The 20387-nt window shown below is 45.0% G+C and overlaps 1 protein-coding gene and 1 long non-coding RNA gene across 2 annotated transcripts in view; both read right to left on the bottom strand.

Moving 5' to 3' along the window:
- Nucleotides 1-870: 870 nt before the first annotated feature.
- Nucleotides 871-20387, bottom strand: part of LOC309481992 (mitogen-activated protein kinase-binding protein 1-like) — a 33651-nt gene continuing 14134 nt past the window's right edge. The window contains exons 11-25 of the mRNA XM_082147151.1: nucleotides 18986-19107; nucleotides 18823-18898; nucleotides 14366-14477; nucleotides 14231-14294; nucleotides 13328-13435; nucleotides 12884-13041; nucleotides 12505-12542; nucleotides 11189-11353; nucleotides 7192-7429; nucleotides 5831-5911; nucleotides 5546-5585; nucleotides 5284-5468; nucleotides 2162-2650; nucleotides 1606-1691; nucleotides 871-1242 (exon numbers count right to left, since the gene is read on the bottom strand). Of these exons, the coding sequence (XP_082003277.1) occupies nucleotides 1030-1242; nucleotides 1606-1691; nucleotides 2162-2650; nucleotides 5284-5468; nucleotides 5546-5585; nucleotides 5831-5911; nucleotides 7192-7429; nucleotides 11189-11353; nucleotides 12505-12542; nucleotides 12884-13041; nucleotides 13328-13435; nucleotides 14231-14294; nucleotides 14366-14477; nucleotides 18823-18898; nucleotides 18986-19107 (2175 nt within the window). The 3' untranslated portion in view covers nucleotides 871-1029. The remainder of the gene's footprint in view (nucleotides 1243-1605; nucleotides 1692-2161; nucleotides 2651-5283; nucleotides 5469-5545; nucleotides 5586-5830; nucleotides 5912-7191; nucleotides 7430-11188; nucleotides 11354-12504; nucleotides 12543-12883; nucleotides 13042-13327; nucleotides 13436-14230; nucleotides 14295-14365; nucleotides 14478-18822; nucleotides 18899-18985; nucleotides 19108-20387) is intronic.
- Nucleotides 5929-6911, bottom strand: LOC309482146. Its single transcript, XR_014200231.1, has 3 exons — nucleotides 6858-6911; nucleotides 6554-6768; nucleotides 5929-6386 (listed from the first exon to the last, which is right to left on the bottom strand). It is a non-coding gene; the product is annotated as an uncharacterized lncRNA (long non-coding RNA).

Below are 20387 nucleotides of genomic sequence, written 5' to 3' on the forward strand. Positions count from 1 at the left end.
TGGGGAGTATGGAGAGTATGGAGAGTATGGAGAGCATGGAGAGCATGGAGAGTATGGAGAGCATGGTGAGTATCGAGAGTATGGAGAGCAAGGAGAGTATGGGGAGTATGGAGAGCAAGGAGAGTATGGGGAGTATGGAGAGCAAGGAGAGTATGGGGAGTATGGAGAGCAAGGAGAGTATGGGGAGTATGGGGAGTATGGAGAGCATGGAGAGTATGGGGAGCATGGAGAGCAAGGAGAGCAAGGGGAGTATGGAGAGCATGGGGAGCATGGAGAGTATGGGGAGCAAGGGGAGTATGGGGAGTATGGGGAGCAAGGGGAGTATGGGGAGTATGGAGAGTATGGAGAGCATGAAGAGCATGAAGAGCAAGGAGAGTATGGAGAGTATGGAGAGCAAGGAGAGTATGGGGAGTATGGAGAGTATGGAGAGTATGGGGAGTATGGAGAGCAAGGAGAGTATGGGGAGTATGGAGAGCAAGGAGAGTATGGGGAGTATGGGGAGTATGGAGAGCATGGGGAGCATGGAGAGTATGGGGAGTATGGGGAGTATGGGGAGTATGGAGAGTATGGAGAGCATGAAGAGCATGAAGAGCAAGGAGAGTATGGGGAGCAAGGAGAGTATGGGGAGTATGGAGAGCAAGGAGAGTATGGGGAGTATGGAGAGCAAGGAGAGTATGGGGAGTATGGAGAGCATGGAGAGTATGGAGATTATGGAGAGCAAGGAGAGTATGGGGAGTATGGAGAGTATGGAGAGCAAGGAGAGTATGGAGAGCAAGGAGAGTATGGAGAGTATGGAGAGTATGTTGAGTATGTTGAGTATGTTGAGTATGTTGAGTATGGAGAGTATGGAGAGTATGGAGAGTATGGAGAGTATGGAGAGTATGGAGAGTATGGAGAGTATGGAGAGTCTGGAGAGTCTGGAGAGTCTGGAGAGTCTGGAGAGCATGGAGAGCAAGGAGAGTATGGGGAGTATGGGGAGTATGGAGAGTATGGAGAGTATAGAGAGTATAGAGAGTATGGAGTGAAGCGCTACACCTGCTGCTGGAGTCTCTCCTCCACTGAGCGCAGCAGCAGAAGCGAGTACTGCTCCAGTAACGCCAGTGTGGTCTTCCCCTCTCCCATCACGGATCCTGGTGATCCCGGCACTGAATCCAGCTCGGATCGCACGAGCACTAGAGCGTCTGACATCAGCTTCTGCATCTGCTGCTGCTCGCCGCTGCGCTCGGCATCATGGGACATCAGCTGAACACACCAGCAATACAGCATTCAATCAGCAGCACACCACACCAGCACTATATACACTCATATGAAGAGAAACTATGTCATCAGGGCTGGGTTGAAAATATCAAATATATTCTTGTTTTGATGAACTGATTTTGATTTATTCAATGCTGTTTCCAGTCGATCTGTCGCTCCTGCCATCCCATAATCACAGTAATCTATGATACTTTTGATATGAAACAAAGTCTCCGTTTCAAATCCTGTGAGTTTCATCAGTAAATGTGTGTGAGTGAGTGTGTGTGTGTGAGTGTGAGTGTGAGTGTGAGTGTGAGTGTGAGTGTGTGTGTGGAGTGTGTGTGTGGAGTGTGTGTGTGTCTCTCTCACCGTCCGATAGAGTCCTGTGGCTCTCCTCACACTGATGCACAGATCGACAGCTGAGCGTCTGCAGGCCTCCAGACTGACCACCGGCTCTGTCCACACACACATCAGCTCCGTCACACACAGATCACACACACTTATGAAGTATTCAAATATTACAAATATTGCTGGCTCTTTGACTAATTGCTTTTGTTCCTCTTTTGTAAGCTGCTTTGGATAAAAACGTCTGCGAAATACATGAATGCAAAATTTTTCTAAATGTCATTAACAAACAAGTATTCATTACTTCAACGAGCTCATTGTTTCTGCATTAAATTATTACATTGTTTAAATTAATACATTTTTTGCTAACTGTGATTTTGTATTATGTACATTTCTGAAATACATAACTTAGTTTCCTCTGATAACAGATCTCTGTAGATTGTAGTATGGACTCATGCATTTCTGTAAAGCTGCTTTGAAATGATGTGTATTGTGAAAAGCGCTATACAAATAAATGTGAATTTAATTGAATTAATAGTGCAAGAGGAAGGAAGTGAAAAAGAGGAAGAAGAAGCAGAACCTTGATCATCAGACGCCACAGAGAAAGCCTTCACCGCCGCTTGAGGACGCTGCGTCTGCTGCAGGTCAGAGGTCACGGCTCCCGATGACCCCGGGTCAGAGGTCACGGCTCCCGATGACCCCGGGTCAGAGGTCACGGCTCCCGATGACCCCGGGTCAGAGGTCACGGCTCCTGATGACCCCGGGTCAGCGTGAGGAGAGCTGGATCTGCTCGGCCACTCTGCAAACGGGCTGCTCAGGCGCTGACAGGCACGAGGTTTGCCTTGTTTTTGTTCGGATGGAGTGTTTGGGAACGGCAGGGTCAGGTGGAGGTCGTCGCCGATGGAAACGCAGCGGCTGACCTTGGCCCTGGAGCTGGTGGTGGGGCTCATGTAGGAGCGCGAGCGGAGGCTGTCCCACGACGCGATGGGGTCGATCCTCTCCAGACTCAGCTTAGACAGGCTGGGACGCGCCTCTCGACGGAGACGGGGCGGAGTCAGGGACTTTTGTGCTGGGAAAAAATTAATATTTAAATAAAACACATGGTAAAAGAAATAGAAGGGAAAAAAACAGCTTGTTTATGCATCATGGATGTTGTCACCATTCACCACCATTATATCTTAATAAAATTGATATCACAATAACAGAAAATTCCATGGACTTCAGGATTAAAGGCAGAAACTGACATGAAATGTTCTTATGCATACGGCATTTTTGCACTTGTATATTAACCCAACATTGTTTATTAAAACAAAATAACAATATGCATTAATATTATTAAATGCAAAAATGATGCACAAACTGCTTTTTGAAAATGTCTGAAATTAATACAAAAAAAATCACACAAAAACAAAAACAAAAAAAATGAACAAATATAAATAAATATATACAAAACATATTACATATGATATATACACACTCTATTGCCAAAAGTATTGGGACAACCCTCCAAATCATTGAATTCTGGAGTTCAAATCACTTTCATAGCCACAGGTGTATAAATCAAGCACTAGGCATGAAGACGCTTCTACACACATCTGTGAAAGAATGGGTCGTTCTCAGGAGCTCAGTGAAGTGGTACAGTGATCAGTTGCCACCTATGCTATAAGTCCATTTGTGAAATTTCCACACTACTAAATATTCCACGGGCAACTGTTAGTGGTATTATAACAAAGTGGAAGCAATTGGGAACAACAGCCAGGAAGTGGTAGGCCACGTAAAAGTGCAGTGGTGTAAAGCGTGGGGTAAAGCGTGGGATGCAGTGGAGTAAAGCGTGGAGTAAAGCGTGGAATGGAGTGGGGTAAAGCGTGGGATGCAGTGGGGTAAAGCGTGGGATGCAGTGGGGTAAAGCGTGGGATGCAGTGGAGTAAAGCGTGGGGTAAAGCGTGGGGTGCAGTGGGGTAAAGCGTGGGGTAAAGCGTGGGGTAAAGGGTGGGGTAAAGCGTGGGGTAAAGCGTGGGGTAAAGCGTGGGATGCAGTTGTGTAAAGCGTGGGATGCAGTTGTGTAAAGGGCGGGATGCAGTGGAGTAAAGCGTGGGGTGCAGTGGAGTAAAGCGTGAGATGCAGTGGTGTAAAGCGTGGGGTGCAGTGGAGTAAAGCGTGAGATGCAGTGGAGTAAAGCGTGAGATGCAGTGGTGTAAAGCGTGGGATGCAGTGGAGTAAAGCATGAGATGCAGTGGAGTAAAGCGTGGGATGCAGTGGTGTGAAGGGTGGGATGCAGTGGAGTAAAGCGTGGGATGCAGTGGAGTAAAGCGTGAGATGCAGTGGTGTAAAGGGTGGGATGCAGTTTAGTAAAGCGTGGGATGCAGTGGTGTAAAGCGTGGGGTGCAGTGGAGTAAAGCGTGGGGTGCAGTGGAGTAAAGCGTGAGATGCAGTGGAGTAAAGCGTGGGGTGCAGTGGAGTAAAGCGTGAGATGCAGTGGTGTAAAGCGTGGGGTGCAGTGGAGTAAAGCGTGGGGTGCAGTGGTGTAAAGCGTGAGATGCAGTGGTGTAAAGCGTGGGATGCAGTGGAGTAAAGCGTGAGATGCAGTGGTGTAAAGCGTGAGATGCAGTGGTGTAAAGCGTGGGATGCAGTGGAGTAAAGCATGGGATGCAGTGGAGTAAAGCATGGGATGCAGTGGAGTAAAGCGTGGGATGCAGTGGTGTAAAGCGTGAGATGCAGTGGTGTAAAGCATGAGGTGGCGTGAGATGCAGTGGTGTAAAGCGTGAGATGCAGGGGCGTAAAGCGTGGGATGCAGTGGAGTAAAGCGTGAGATGCAGTGGAGTAAAGCGTGGGATGCAGTGGAGTAAAGCATGAGATGCAGGGGCGTAAAGCGTGAGATGCAGGGGCGTAAAGCGTGAGATGCAGTGGTGTAAAGCGTGAGATGCAGTGGTGTAAAGCGTGGGGTGCAGTGGAGTAAAGCATGAGATGCAGTGGTGTAAAGTGTGAGATGCAGGGGCGTAAAGCGTGGGATGCAGTGGAGTATATATATATATAAACTAAATTAATAACTTTTTTTTAAACAAAAATGGACTATCACTGATCTTACTTAAGCTGGACTGTGACGCTATTTTTTTCTGGAAACAAACTTTGTTGCATTATTTTCCTGTTATCTCTGTAAAGCTGCTTTGAAACAATCTTTATTGTAAAAAGCGCTATATAAATGTGACTTGACTTTTATTTACCTTCATTTTTACAGGCAAGTCATTAAGAACAAGTTCTTATTTACAATGGCAGTCTGACAAGTGGAATAACCACTTAGGGAAAGGGAAGTAGGGCTAAAATAAATACACTTATTTAACTTGACTTAACCTAATGCTTCTGCATACCAAGACATTTTGGACAATTTCATGCTCCCAACTTTGTGGGAACAGTTTGGGGATGTTCCTGGTCCAGCATGACTGCGCCCCAGTGCACAAAGCAGGACCATAAAGACATGGATGAGGAGTTTGGTGTGGAGGAACTGGACTCCTGCACAGAGTCCTGAGCTCAACCCGATAGAACAGCTTTGGGATGAATTAGAGTGAGACTGTGAGCCAGGCCTTCTCGTCCAACGTCAAATGCCTGACCTCACAAATGCACTTCTAGAAGAATGGTCAAAAATTCCCATAAACACACTCTTGTAACCTGTCGTAGGTTGAGGTTTGGGATGGTGCGAATGCTCACCGTCAGCGGCCGGATGGAGAGCTGAAGCAGATCTGTGCAGTCGAGCAGGAGTCCTGCTGATATAGGGGTGGCTCCTCTGGGAGACGCAGCGCTCATCCCGATCCAGATCCGTGTTCTCCATCAGGGGTCTGACACTCCACACGCTCCGCTTCACCGCCGGCTGATGGAGAAATACACCGCCCATCCTGCACATGGAGAAGCTGGAGTTAATGATTCACACACCCTGCTGCAGTCAAGCAGACCTGACTGATCTTCACAATACCTGTTGGAGGAGACTGAGGTCTGGAAACACGCCGAGATCACTGAGAACAGATGAAGAGCAGATAATACATTACATTTAGAGCTTCTTAACTGAACTTATAACTGATGAACTTTACACAGTCACTGAACTGAATAACGCCTCTATTGTCTTATTGTCATATTTGGTGAAGTTTGCATCATTGATTCGGTTTACTACTGGGAAGCTACTCTGAAACAACATGTACTGTATCAAAAGCAACTAACAAAAGCAACAGCAAAAGTGAAGCAAACATGAGTGAATCTTTACCGTCTGCCGGTGTCTCTGAGTCTCTCTGTGTGTTCACATCTGATGTTTCATCTCGATCATCATCAGAGACGAGCAGCTCATCTGAGAGGAAACACAGGCAGAAGAATGAGGAACACCATACTTCATCTCTGGTGTTTATCTGAGCTTGTGTGTGCCGTCTTTTCTTCAATCAGTTAAATTTACATTCATGCATTTGGCGACTTTAAAGTGTTAGTTCTTCACCAAAAGGTGAGGAGTCTCTCTGCAAGCGCACTGCTCTCACAACCAAATCAATTACAAATCACAGCCAATCAGAAGAGCGTGTGGGCGGAGTCTCTCTGCAAGCGCACTGCTCTCACAACCAAATCAATTACAAATCACAGCCAATCAGAAGAGCATGTGGGCGGAGTCTCTCTGCAAGCGCACTGCTCTCACAACCAAATCAATTACAAATCACAGCCAATCAGAAGAGCGTGTGGGCGGAGTCTCTCTGCAGGCGCACTGCACTCGCAACCAAATCAATTACAAATCACAGCCAATCAGAAGAGCGTGTGGGCGGAGTCTCTCTGCAGGCGCACTGCACTCTCAACCAAATCAATTACAAATCACAGCCAATCAGAAGAGCGTGTGGGCTTGAGTCTCTCTGCAGGCGCACTGCACTCACAACCAAATCAATTACAAATCACAGCCAATCAGAAGAGCGTGTGGGCTTGAGTCTCTCTGCAGGCGCACTGCACTCACAACCAAATCAATTACAAATCACAGCCAATCAGAAGAGCGTGTGGGCGGAGTCTCTCTGCAGGCGCACTGCACTCGCAACCAAATCAATTACAAATCACAGCCAATCAGAAGAGCGTGTGGGCGGAGTCTCTCTGCAAGCGCACTGCACTCACAACCAAATCAATTACAAATCACAGCCAATCAGAAGAGCATGTGGGCGGAGTCTCTCTGCAAGCGCACTGCACTCGCAACCAAATCAATTACAAATCACAGCCAATCAGAAGAGCATGTGGGCAGAGTCTCTCTGCAAACGCACTGCACTCGCAACCAAATCAATTACAAATCACAGCCAATCAGAAGAGCGTGTGGGCGGAGTCTCTCTCACTCAACAACCAAATGGATAAATTTAATAAATATTACACCATTTTAACATTATTAAAAATACATACGGAGTGACTGACTGAAACAATATTTCTCATAGAATACACTTGTTTGTTCACAGTTTGAAAAATAAAACGGAAAATAGTCTCAGAAGCGCTGAGTGTGTTTATTCTATTGTTCTGTGTCCTGTAGACATTTGGTACCACAGGTAAAGCTCTGACGCTCAGCTGACGGAGTAAATCACTCTAGATGTGTGTGTAAAAGCCTGTGGTCTGCTGTACCGTGGCGTCTGTGATCTGGACTGGATCCTCCGCTGCCGTAGCCCATGGAGACGCCGCTGACGGGACTCTGGGCTCCGGCTCGCTCCGGGATCATCTGGGCTTCGGCTCGCTCCGGGATCAGCAGGCTGCTGGCGCTGGGACAGTAATCCGGGTACAACACGACCCCGTCCGGCTCCGGAGCGCAGGCGGGAAGCAGCCAGGCCGAGAGAGGACGAACTCCACACCGGTTACGCCAATCCTGAGGAGCAGAACCACAACACTGACGTCTGGAGATAACTACTCATGCATGGACAATATTCAGCTGAAAACCCATTATCAGTTTCGGCTGAAAGAGTTCTGTAGGGCTGAAATCTGCTGACTGAAACAGTGACGTTTCATTCGTTTTATTAGTCCTTTTGTAGGGCCGAAATTGAACAGAAACTATGACGTTTAAAAGTAGTTAATTTCAGAATTAAAATTTCCTGATAATTTACTCTCTCCCACGTCATTCAAGATGTTCATGTGTTTCTTTCTTCAGTCGAAAAGAAATGAAGGTTTTTGAGGAAAACATTCCAGGATGTTTCTCCATATAGTGACTTCAATGGGGTCTAACGGGTTGAAGGTCCAGATGTGAGTTTCAGTGCAGCTTCAAAGTCTCGACACGATCCAGCCGAGGAATAAGAGTCTTATCTAGACAAACCAGCGGACATTTTAGAACAAAAATAAACATTTATATACTTTTAATCACAAATGCTGGTCTTGCACTAGCTTTGATGCAACACTTATTACATAATCAGGGTGAAAGGTCACGCGTGTTCCAGTTCAGCAATGTAGAGTAGGGTGAAAAACTCCATCTTCAAAATCGCCCGACATCGTTGTTTTACACCTTCTCAGCCTCCCTGGGAAAGTCTATGCCAGGGTACTGGAGAGGAGAATACGGCCGATAGTAGAACCTCGGATTCAGGAGGAACAGTGCGGTTTTCGTCCAGGCCGTGGAACACTGGACCAGCTCTATACCCTCTACAGGGTGCTGGAGGGTTCATGGGAGTTTGCCCAACCAATCCACATGTGCTTTGTGGATTTGGAGAAGGCACTCGACTGTGTCCCTCGCGGCATCCTGTAGAGGGTGCTCTGGGAGTATGGGGTCCGGGGCCCTTTGCTAAGAGTCCGGTCCCTGTATGACCGAAGCAGGAGCTTGGTTCGCATTGCCGGCAGTAAGTCAGACTTCTTCCCAGTGCATGTTGGACTCTGGCAGGGCTGCCCTTTGTTGCCGGTTCTGTTCATAATTTTTATGGACAGAATTTCTAGGCGCAGCCAGGGGCCGGAGGGTGTCAGGTTTGGGGACCACACGATTTCGTCTCTGCTCTTTGCAGATGATGTTGTCATGCTGGCCCCATCAGACCAGGACCTTCAGCATGCACTGGGACGGTTTGCAGCCGAGTGTGAAGTTGCTGGGATGAGAATCAGCACCTCCAAATCCGAGGCCATGGTTCTCAGTCGGAAAAGGGTGGTTTGCCCACTTCAGGTTGGTGGAGAGTTCCTGCCTCAAGTGGAGGAGTTTAAGTATCTTGGGGTTTTGTTCACGAGTGAGGGAAGGATGGAACGGGAGATTGACAGACGGATCGGTGCAGCTTCTGCAGTAATGCTGGCGATGTACCGGTCTGTCGTGGTGAAGAAAGAGCTGAGCCGCAAGGCGAAGCTCTCGATTTACCGGTCATTCTACGTTCCTACTCTCACCTATGGTCATGAGCTGTGGGTCACGACCGAAAGGACAAGATCCCGGATACAGGCGGCCGAAATGAGCTTTCTCCGCAGAGTGGCTGGGCGATCCCTTAGAGATAGGGTGAGGAGCTCGGTCACTCGGGTGGAGCTCAGAGTAGAGCCGCTGCTCCTCCACATCGAGAGGGGTCAGCTGAGGGGCTCGGGCATCTGTTCCGGATGCCTCCTGGATGCCTTCCCGGGAAGGTGTTCCGGGCGCGTCCCACTGGGAGGAAACCCCGGGGAAGACCTAGGACATGCTGGAAGACTATGTCTCCCGGCTGGCCTGGGAACGCCTCGGTGTCCCTCCGGAAGAGCTGGAGGAAGTGTCTAGGGAGAGGGAAGTCTGGGCATCTCTGCTTAGACTGCTGCCCCCACGACCCGGCCCCGGATAAGCGGAAGAAGATGGTATGGTATGGGATCATTGTTTTACCTTTTATTATTATAATTTTTTTTATCAATGTTGTTTGACTCCGTCTTTGCACGTTTACTTTGTAAACACTGGGTCTGTACTTATGCCTATGTCACGCTTGACCTTTCAACCTGATTACGTAATGTGTGTCGCATCACAGCTAGTGCAAGACCAGCATTTGTGGTTAAAAGTATAGAAATGTTTATTTTGTTATAAAATGTCAACTGGTTTGTCTAGATAAGACTCTTATTCCTCGGCTGGGATCGAGTCGAGACTTTGAAGCTGGTGATTTTAATTCTGAAGTGAACTAAAACCAGGGTTTCTGCAGGGTTTGGTCAGTCAAATTTAAGACTTTTTAAGACCTTTTTATGACCATTATGATTGAAATTTATGACCTACACGAATTACGAAAAATCATTAAAATTCCTTTCAAAAGTTTTTTTTTTTAATTGACTTTCATTGAAAGTAACAAGATGTATTATTTAAATGCCTAAAGACAGCTCCAACGCCTTCTTACCCAGTGTGCAATATGCTTGATACTGATTATTTGCAACAGGCTTGAGCCAACTACTAAACACACCATCTTTGAGCCATGGCTCGTTAAATGTACACTTTCCCATTGTGATAGACCGGGAGATTTCAGTTAGGGCTGTGCAATATGGCCAAAAACAATTATCACGATAATTGTTTTATATTAGTCAATATCGATAATTATCACGATAAATGTCAAATCTTTATTTCTTTCAAGTTTAAAGGCAGACTGTTACTTCTAAGTGAAAGTTGTAGAAACCAGAGCTTTAATTGTGGTTTTAAACTAACTTTACTCTTTATTGTCAGAAAATATAATGACAAACACTTGCTAAAACAGGTGAACATTTCACAAATCTGAGGTAGGACATTCAAACATTTGTCATTTGTCCTTAACAAAATAAATATCTTTATTGGGAAAATAATTACTTAGTTTCTGCATGTGCTAATAGGGGCCAAGTCTTGAAACAGGTTTGTGTTGCCTAACTTTGATGGCACATATCTTCAGGAAATGTATGAAAAACAGTAGCCTAAATACATTATTAAATACTGTAAATATTCCATTAGTCCTTTAATACATTATCAGCACTAATAATATAATAAAATTCAATATGTATATCCCACATGGTGCAGTTAATATTACTAGGCTAACGTTACAGTAAATCCATGATAAATGATGGGAGATTGTAGACGGAAAAGCCTTCAGACTGTATCGTTGTGCAGAGTTTCTCCTGTTGGTCAGCGCTGTTTAATCTGCCTTTAAACTGGTTTAAATCACTGAGACAGTGTGTTCTTCGCTGAATTCAAGCACTTCTCACTGGATCTTGTGACCGAGACTGGATCAGAGTAAACGCATCAGTTCTATTGAGCTCGCGCTGCGCTGCCGTTTGGACTTGGAGCCGAGCGGGTAAATGGTTCGTGTGGCGCGCCGCGCGCGTTTCAAATGAGCGTTCCGCTTTTGGCGCATTTAACCTGTGCATTTAACATTATGCCGCTAGCGCATTTTCAGGGGGAAAAAGCAATGGTAGAACCAACGAATGAACGAGCATATCAATTTAAGACGTGGCTAAATGAAATTTATGACCTTGTATGGAAAATCCGGACGTTTTTATGACTTTTTATGGCCTAAAATTCAGATTATTAAATTTAAGACGTTTTATGACTTTTTATGACTCCGCGGAAACCCTGACTAAAACAGTTACTGGGTTTCACTTTTCACGTTTTCTGGGTTGGTAGAAGCACCGGATTATAACACTTAAACACGGAGAAAGTCAGATTTTCATGATATGTCCCCTTTAAAGTGAAGTGCTGAGGGTTCACCTGCAGGCTGGAGGAGCTTCCTCGATCTTCAGTGCAGCTTCTGTTCTGCCCGGCGGCTTCAGGAAGAGAATCGAGCTGCCGCAGCTCCAGCATGGACTTCACCATGAGCTCCACAGATCCAGTACGGCAGGACCAGCGCCGGCGAGGCCGACACACACCCGAGTCCTGCACACACACCTGACACATGACCGAGTCCTGCACACACACCTGACACATGACCGAGTCCTGCACACACACCTGACACATGACCGAGTCTTGCACACACACCTGACATATGACCGAGTCCTGCACACACACCTGACACATGACCGAGTCCTGCACACACACCTGACACATCACACACACCTGACACATGACCGAGTCCTGCACACACACCTGACACATGACCGAGTCCTGCACACACGTCCTGCACACACACCTGACACATGACCGAGTCCTGCACACACACCTGACACATGACCGACACCTGACACATGACCGAGTCCTGCACACACACCTGACACATGACCGAGTCCTGCACACACACCTGACCGAGTCCTGCACACACACCTGACCGAGTCCTGCACACACACCTGACACATGACACATGACCGAGTCCTGCACACACACCTGACACATGACCGAGTCCTGCACACACACCTGACATATGACCGAGTCCTGCACACACACCTGACACATGACTTCTCTCAACGATACAGAACTATCAAGAGTCGGTTGCATGAGACTTTCACACAACTGTGTGTTTCCTCTGTCAGAGATTCCTAGTCAAACCACTCTGAGCTGAAATATTTACTTTAAGCTCCTCTAATCTAATATTTGAAATAACCCTTTCATATGTTCATGGTTAACAGTCACATGACATGCAGCTAAACAAATATAATTTTTAGCAAGTGTTTTAAAGTTTTTAATGTTGTTTATATGTCTATGTGGTGTTTTTAATACGCTTTAAGACAAACCATGTGTAAGTTCATAAGTCGACACCATTGCTGAGTATTTTCTCCTTTAAACTGCAGTGAACCAAAGACAGTCTCAAAAACACACTTTGAAATCGCTGGTGTTTCTGACGTCACAAAATGTAATTTTAAATGATCTATTTTAAGTTTACATCTTTGCCCCCTCGTGATCTCCAGTTTGGGAAAACCTGGTCTATTACAAAATTTATTAAACGAAATGTTTTCTGATGAACTATCAAGTGTTTAGACTCGTCATTCCGGTGGAACTCAAGAATAAACAAAGCTAATTCATGAAAACACAGTTCAGACTCTGTAGCTTAAACATCGAGAGTCAGAAGATTGACTGCAGTTTCAGATACAGACCTTCACCGGGTTCAACTCGCGTCCTTCATCAAACGCACCTTCAAGAGAGAAAACAGCCTCACATTACTGTCTGTAAGAGTCCAGACAGGTGTGTGTGTGAGAGTATGTGAGTGGGTGAGAGAGCGTGTGCGTGCGTGTGTGTGTGTGTGTGTGTGTGTGTGTGTGTGTGTGTGTGTGTGTGTGTGTGTGTGTGTGTGTGTGTGTGTGTGTGTGTGTGTATGTGTGTATTTACTTGAACCATATTTTGAGGACACAATTGTGGTTAAAAAAATAGGCAATTTATGTCATGTTTACAAATGAGCTCATGCCCAGAGAGATGTTTTGTCCATTTTTTTAATTGTAAAAATGTTGAATATATAACAAGGGAAGTGTTTCTGACCCGTGGTCTCCTCGACACTGTCCTTCCGTCTCTCTGGTGTCGTCACAGCTTCATCATCATCATCATCTTCATCATCATCTTCCTCTCGGTCAGTCTCAGACGAGCAGCTCTTGATGGATGGAGATCTGTGCAGTGTGAATCCACTCGCGGAGCACCGTCTGAGAAAACATACATATATGAAACACTAGAAGAGAACGAACGAAAACACAAACACAAAGTGGCCATCAGACCAATCAGAGCAGAGCAGCTCTCAGAGAGGCGGGGTTTAGAGAGACTGAATCTTCGATCGAAGCGTTTCAGACACTGAGAGGAAAGAGCTGAAGCTGCAGTGGAGATTATGAGGAGATTAAAGTGTGTTTGACCTTGAATGCATGTGAACCTGCGGTAGGAGACGCTAAAACTCAAATGAGGGACCCGACAGAAGCGAACCACTCAGTTCTGTACCTGAAGGGGTTGTGTCTAGCGTTCGGTCCGCTGTGACATCTGCGCTCGGACAGTCGCTCTCTCATGTTGTCAGTCAGTTCAGGAGCGAGTCGCCACACAAACACACAGCTGAAACACAGCAGACGTCAGTGAGACGAACACACACCAGGATAGGGTTGGGAATCTAAAATCAATAATCAATTCTGGAATCTGATACTTGTTAAAAAAAGAAAAATTTTGATTCCCTCTTATTGATTCCTTTGTGAGCATTTCAATAGGACTTTAAACCATCCAAGCGCGAGACGACTGTTTTCTGTTTTCATGTGTATCAGTATCCTGGATCCGTGCAGCTCTTAAAGTGACAGAAGCCTAATATTCCTGCTCTATAATAACACTAATATTCCTGCTCTATAATAACACTAATATTCCTGCCGTCTCTATAATAACACTAATATTCCAGCCGTCTCTATAATAACACTAATATTCCTGCCGTCTCTATAATAACACTAATATTCCTGCCGTCTCTATAATAACACTAATATTCCTGCCGTCTCTATAATAACACTAATATTCCTGCCGTCTCTATAATAACACTAATATTCCTGCCGTCTCTATAATAACACTAATATTCCTGCTCTATAATAACACTAATATTCCTGCCGTCTCTATAATAACACTAATATTCCAGCCGTCTCTATAATAACACTAATATTCCTGCTCTATAATAACACTAATATTCCTGCTGTCTCTATAATAACACTAATCAAACAACAGAAGACAAAGAGAAAATTCACTCGTTCTTCACTGAATAACTTTTGTAACTATATTTGTAATGTATATTTTATTTATAAAGTGCAGTTATTTTACATTTATGTTGACTCACACACACACACACACACACACAGACAGAAGCGGAGGACTCACCTGTCTCCTGAAGCTGACACCAGACGCCTGCAGTCGCTGCTGAAGCTCAGAGCCGTGATGATCTCTGTCAGAGAGAACCGCACATCAGCACTAGAGTTTCCCACAGAAGAGTCACTGAGAGTCTGCGAATCTCACCTGAGTGTCCGAACACAGCGGCCACACACTCTCCGGTCCGGAAGTCCAACAGGCTGATGTTCTTATCGGAGCAGCTGGTGGCCAAATACTGACCCGACGGATCCATCTGAACCTGCAAACACACACACCATGAGCTGCACTTGATCCATAATGTTCTCTGAGGGCCGTTTATTATAATAATAATAATAATAATAATAATATGTTTATTTTATATAGCGCCTTTCTGAGGACTCAAGGTCGCTTTACAATAATTACAAATACACATAACATAGAAACATGACATAGAGACGATAGACATAAACTGTGAAGGATAACATAGTAGAGGTATAGTACATATAGAATCAGAACATTCAGGGGTCAGGGAAACAAGTGACAAAAATATGTGTTTTAATGCGGGTTTTGAAATCTTGTAGTGATGAGAGATTGCGGATTTGTTGTGGAATTGAATTCCAAAGAGTTGGCGCAGCGGTGCAAAATGCCCTTCCACCAAATGAGGATAGTTTGTGTCGTGGGATTTTCAACAGACCGGTATCAGATGATCTAAGTGTGCGGACAGGTGTGTATGTGTGGATGAGCTCAGAGATATAGTTTGGGGCAAGACCATGGAGTGCTTTAAATGTAATAAGGAGTATCTTGTACTGAATGCGATAGCGGATGGGTAACCAACGTAGACTGCGTAAGATGGGAGTAATGTGGGAAGATTTCTTAGTGTAAGTGAGGACTCTGGCAGCAGAGTTCTGGATATATTGAATTTTATTTAATGATGAATTTGGTAGGCCATAGAAAAGAGAATTGCAGTAGTCAAGCCGTGAACTGATGAAAGCATGAACTAGGGTCTCAGCATCACTGATGGTAAGAAATGGACGTAAGCGTGCAATATTGCGAAGGTGGAAGAAGGCAGATTTAGTGAGAGAGGAGATGTGAGGAAGAAAGGAAAGAGAGGAATCAAAGATTATACCCAGGTTTTTGACAGTGGTGGAAGGTTGAACCGGAACTCCAGCAATATTGAGATTGTCAACACAGACCCGGGATGTAGTTTGAGGTGAACCAATAAGAAGTAAATCTGTTTTGTCTGTGTTGAGTTTGAGAAAATTACTGGTCATCCAAGCATTTATTTCATCAATACAAGCTGATATGGAAAGCGTTGGGAAAGGAGAATTGCGTTGGGAATGGATGTATAGTTGGGTATCGTCTGCATAACAGTGGAATTTGAAGCCATGATGACGAATGATATCACCTAGTGGAAGCATGTAGATAATGAAGAGAAGAGGCCCAAGAACAGAACCCTGAGGAACACCGTGCGGGGCAGAGGCAGAAGTGGACTTTGACTGGCGGATGGAGATGTAATGCTGGCGATCGGACAGGTAGGAGGTGAACCAGGATAGGGCAGTTCCAGAAATACCAAGAGCAGAGAGTCGTGAAATGAGAATACTATGAGAGATTGTATCAAATGCAGAGGAAATGTCTAGGAGAATTAGAATACTGGTGGAGCTGGAGTCAGTGGCCACAAGGAGATCATTAACAACCCTAAGAAGTGCAGTCTCAGTGCTGTGAAGGGTGTGGAAACCAGATTGAAAACATTCATAAAGGTTATTGGATGATAAGTGAGTTTGAAGTTGAGCAGCAACCACTTTCTCAAGCAGTTTTGAAAGGAATGGTAAATTAGAAATAGGTCGGTAGTTGGCCATGTCAGAGGGGTCGAGGCCAGGTTTCTTTAGGGACAGGAGTGACGGCAGCTGTTTTAAGTTCCAGAAGAACAACACCAGTGCTTAGAAGTTGAGTGATGAGAAGAGAAATCAATGGTGAAATAACAGGTGCACATTTTAGTAGGAGCAGGATCAAGATGACAGGAAGATGAGTTAGCTTTGTTAATTAGCTCAGAGATATAAGCAGGGGTTGGAGGGGCAAAAGCAGTGAGAGTACCAAGTGTAGAAGAGGAGGGGAAGACATGTGTAACAATAGTAGAGGCAGTGGATGGGAATAGAGAATAAATTCTATCAGTCTTACTTTGAAAAAAGTGCATAAATGACTCACAGAGGTCTGCGGAGTTACTCATAGCGGGTGCAGGAGGGTTGGTGAGTTTGTTGACTATAGAAAACAGTGTTTTTGGTCGAGAGGATGCATTGTTAATGATGGTAGAGTAGTAACTAGAGCGTGCAGTATTTATAGCAGATTTGTAGAACTGAATATGGTCATTGTAAGCAGTAAGGTGAACAGTTAAACCAGTTTTCCTGTACAGGCGTTCAAGGCGACGACCAGCTGTTTTTAGATTGCGAAGTTCTGGGGTAAACCAGGGAGACGTGTGCGTAGAAGGCACAAATCTACTTTTAAGAGGAGCGTGGATGTTGAGGGCAGTGGAAATACAGGCATTATATTTGGTAAGGATATCAAGTGAGCTTGTGTGTTCAGTGATGTCAGAGATGAGTTTGTACAGATTCAGAAAACAGTATAGGATCAACAGAATTTTGGTTACGGTATGTTATAGTGGATTTCACCCTGAGGCGGGGAAGAGGCATTTCACATTTTAGTTCAACGAGGTGGTGATCAGACAGTCCAATCTGAGAACCAAGCACGGAAACATTATGTAAACCAGTAGTGCAGACGAGATCAAGTGTGTGACCTTTTGAGTGTGTAGCAAAATCGTGTGTACAAGATTGAAACATTCAAATACTGACAAGAGTTCGCGTGATTCAGCAAAATCGGTATCAACGTGTATATTGAAGTCACCAAGTAATATAACACATTGAGATAAGACAGATGAAAGGGTTAACAGTTCATGTAGTTCACTGAAAAAGTTTGACATAGATTTAGGTGGACGATACAGGAGAATCAAGAGCATTGGAGATGTGCCAGAAACTTTGAGAACTAAATATTCAAAGGTTGAAGTCACATGAAAGTCAATAGTTTTGACAGAAATGCTGTTGCGATAAACAGCAGCCAGGCCACCACCCCTTGATGTCAGACGAGGTTTGGCCAAGTAGCTGTATCCAGAGGGAGTGAGTAGATTAAGGTGGAAATAGTCATTAGGAGTTTGCCATGTTTCAGTGAGGAGCAAAAAGTCAAAGTTTTTCTCAGTTAGTTGTGAGCAAAGAACAGTAGCCTTATCTGTGAGAGACCGACAGTTAAACAGCGCAACTGCAGGATCGAGCGCGCAATTATTGCGTGTATATGGATTAGTCAGAGACAGATCACAGGAAACCGTTATTAGTGAGGTAAGGTGTATACCACGGTGAGAAGACGGCAGCATAGAATTACAGATATCCGATCTGTTCGACCAGATGGAAGGAATGGCTACCGACGATGGGCAGCGCGATGAGAAATGGCGACGACAGGAACGATGTACATAGCGCGGTCGCCTAGCAACCCCGAGCTCCGTGCAGAGTCTGTATGTAGTCGCATCAAGACGAGGATGAGATTTCAGGCTACGCAGTTGGAGTAATGAATAGTTGAGAGCCATAGGTACACAGTTGAGCAATAAACCCAGAGTTAAAACTCCAAGCAGTGCAGAGATGTTGCAAATAATATGCATATTCAGACCGCGGGACAACACAACATCACTGGCAGTTGGAAAACGTACTTTCATTGCAAAAAATGCAAGAAAGAAGCAGTACTCTCGTTGCTAATTGTGCACGATCAACGCAGCATGACGACCTTTCAGATAAATTGAATGACTGGGGGTAACCAACCATCCAAAAGACTGTCCACGATAGATAAGCGAGGGAGTGGAGACTCACCGGCCACCTATGTAGAAGGTACAGTGGAGTAGTGCGAGGATCGGCAAACAGCAGATGAGTAGTGTGAGTTGGATGAATGCCAGTGATGAGTTGAAGAGTTGTCAGTGTCTGCGTTGTATCCAAAATAATATCCAGAAGAAAGTGACAATCAATAAAGTCCAAGGAAACATCCAGTTCAGCAGGGAAGATGATAACACGGTAGACACGAAACACAGCAGTGTTCATAACAGACAGACAAAATTTACAGCGTGTCTGTGTTGTATTCGAATAAGTCCGTGTCTGCGTTGTATCCGAAATAAGATCCAGAGGAAGTGAGTCGTGACAGCAATAAAGTCCAAGCAAACGTCCAGTTCAGCAGGGAGATGACACGGTAGACGCGAAACACAGCACAGTGTTCAAAACAAACAAACAAAAAGTTTATTGACAGACGTGCTGCATTTAATTTGATATATGTTAATATTCACTCATTTTGACAGTGAGTGAGTGAGTGTGTGAGTGAGTCTGTGAGTGAGTCTGTGAGTGAGTGTGTGAGTGAGTGTGTGAGTGAGTCTGTGAGTGAGTGTGTGAGTGAGTGTGTGAGTGAGTTAGTGAGTTTGACAGGCATGCTGCATTCAAGACTGCTATGATTGCGTAACAGTTCTGCATTTGCCCCATTACACGTATGGAACTCTTTTTTAAAACTTTTAACAAGTTGAATATGTAGTAAGTATCAGACGGTCTGACCTTCAGCAAACCGCCGTCTTCAGTCTGCGAACCTTTATAAGATCTCTTCTGTTTACCACTGCTGATGTTGATCACTCTAGAGGACACACACACACACACACACTCATAAACACAGGTCTGTGTCTGCACCTCATACTCTTCTCTGATTGGATCCTCCGCTCACCTGACGCTGCGGTCCTGACAGCCGACGGCTGCATACTTGCATGTGGGATCGATATCCATGTGAGTGGGAGTCGTTTTCCGAACCACATGATGCGTCCGTTTGAATGTGGTTCCTCTGACGGTCTAAACAAATCAGGGTTATTATAGTCAACTTAAACTAAAACCATAAACAAACATTTCACTACTAGAAATAAATGTTAACTGGAATAAAATATAAAAAACCCTGCGGGCGCGTGTAAACTGGTGTCCAACCAATGCACTCGTCTTCCAGGCGAACAGGTCGCAGGAGTTAATTTCATACTCTATGAACAATGGTTGTTTATTTAATGTATAAATGAAGGTATGTCCAAAAAAATGGTAATATCATACTTTGTAGCATCATGTATTTAGCATAATAATCTCGTTCAACAAAGGAGGTAACTTAAAACGCAGTGGGAAAAAGTCTCTGAAAGGGAAAAAGAAGGTATCAATGCACTTCAAGCTGGCGTTGCTCGACGGAGGGATGCCAATCTGAGTTTAGAGTACTTGCGGAAACGTAGAAGGAAAAAATAACGAACCAGAACTCAGTTCTTTAATGATCCCTTCAGATTTCTGACAAGTCTCTTCACAAGGGAGAAAAGTGGAACTCTGAAAGTAACAAAGAAAGATCTGTAGGATCAATTAAAGATGATACACTCTGACCCAAGATGGCATGAACAAATGTCAGTTCCACCAGATATCCCAGCAATCAATTCTCCAGAACATCAAATGGAGATTCACCTTCCAACTTGGAGAGAGGTGGAAAGTGCAGTTCATCACACAAGATGGGGGTCCTGTGGAGGTGTACAAGAATACACCGGATGTCCTGAGGTTTCTCTGGAGGCTCATGAGGATAGTGTGGAAGAAGAAGATTATACCCAAAGTGTGGCATAGGCCAAGGAGGGGTTCTGATCCCAAAGGATAAGGACTCAGAGAATCAGCCAGTTTCGACCAATATCCCTGCTAAATGCTGAGGCTAAAGTCTTTTTCAAAAGCATCACCAAGAGGATGTCCGAATACCTGCAAAGAAACAGCTACATCGATACAGCAGTACAGAAGTATATCAGGGTTTTCTGGGTGCTTAGAACATTCCAGTATGATATGGCACCAGATCCAGATGGCAAAGGTGGGGAAAAAGGACCTCCATGTTGTCCTCCTGGTCAGTCCCCCATAATCTCCTGTGTGCCGATTTCAACTTCTTTTATATTAGTGACATCAAGTTCTTCATCGGAATTGACCCTATCCCAACAGTATCTGAGCAGCCTGTGAAAAGCCTTGGTAGGTGTTATGATGCAAGCCTGAAAGACAAAGAACAGGTACAACAACTGCGGAAAGAGATCAGTAGTGGACAACACTCAACTACTTGGAAGATTTAAGGCCTGGTG

This window comes from Leuciscus leuciscus, assembly GCF_965113295.1.
Source record: "Leuciscus leuciscus genome assembly, chromosome: 19".
Lineage (NCBI taxonomy): Eukaryota > Metazoa > Chordata > Actinopteri > Cypriniformes > Leuciscidae > Leuciscus > Leuciscus leuciscus.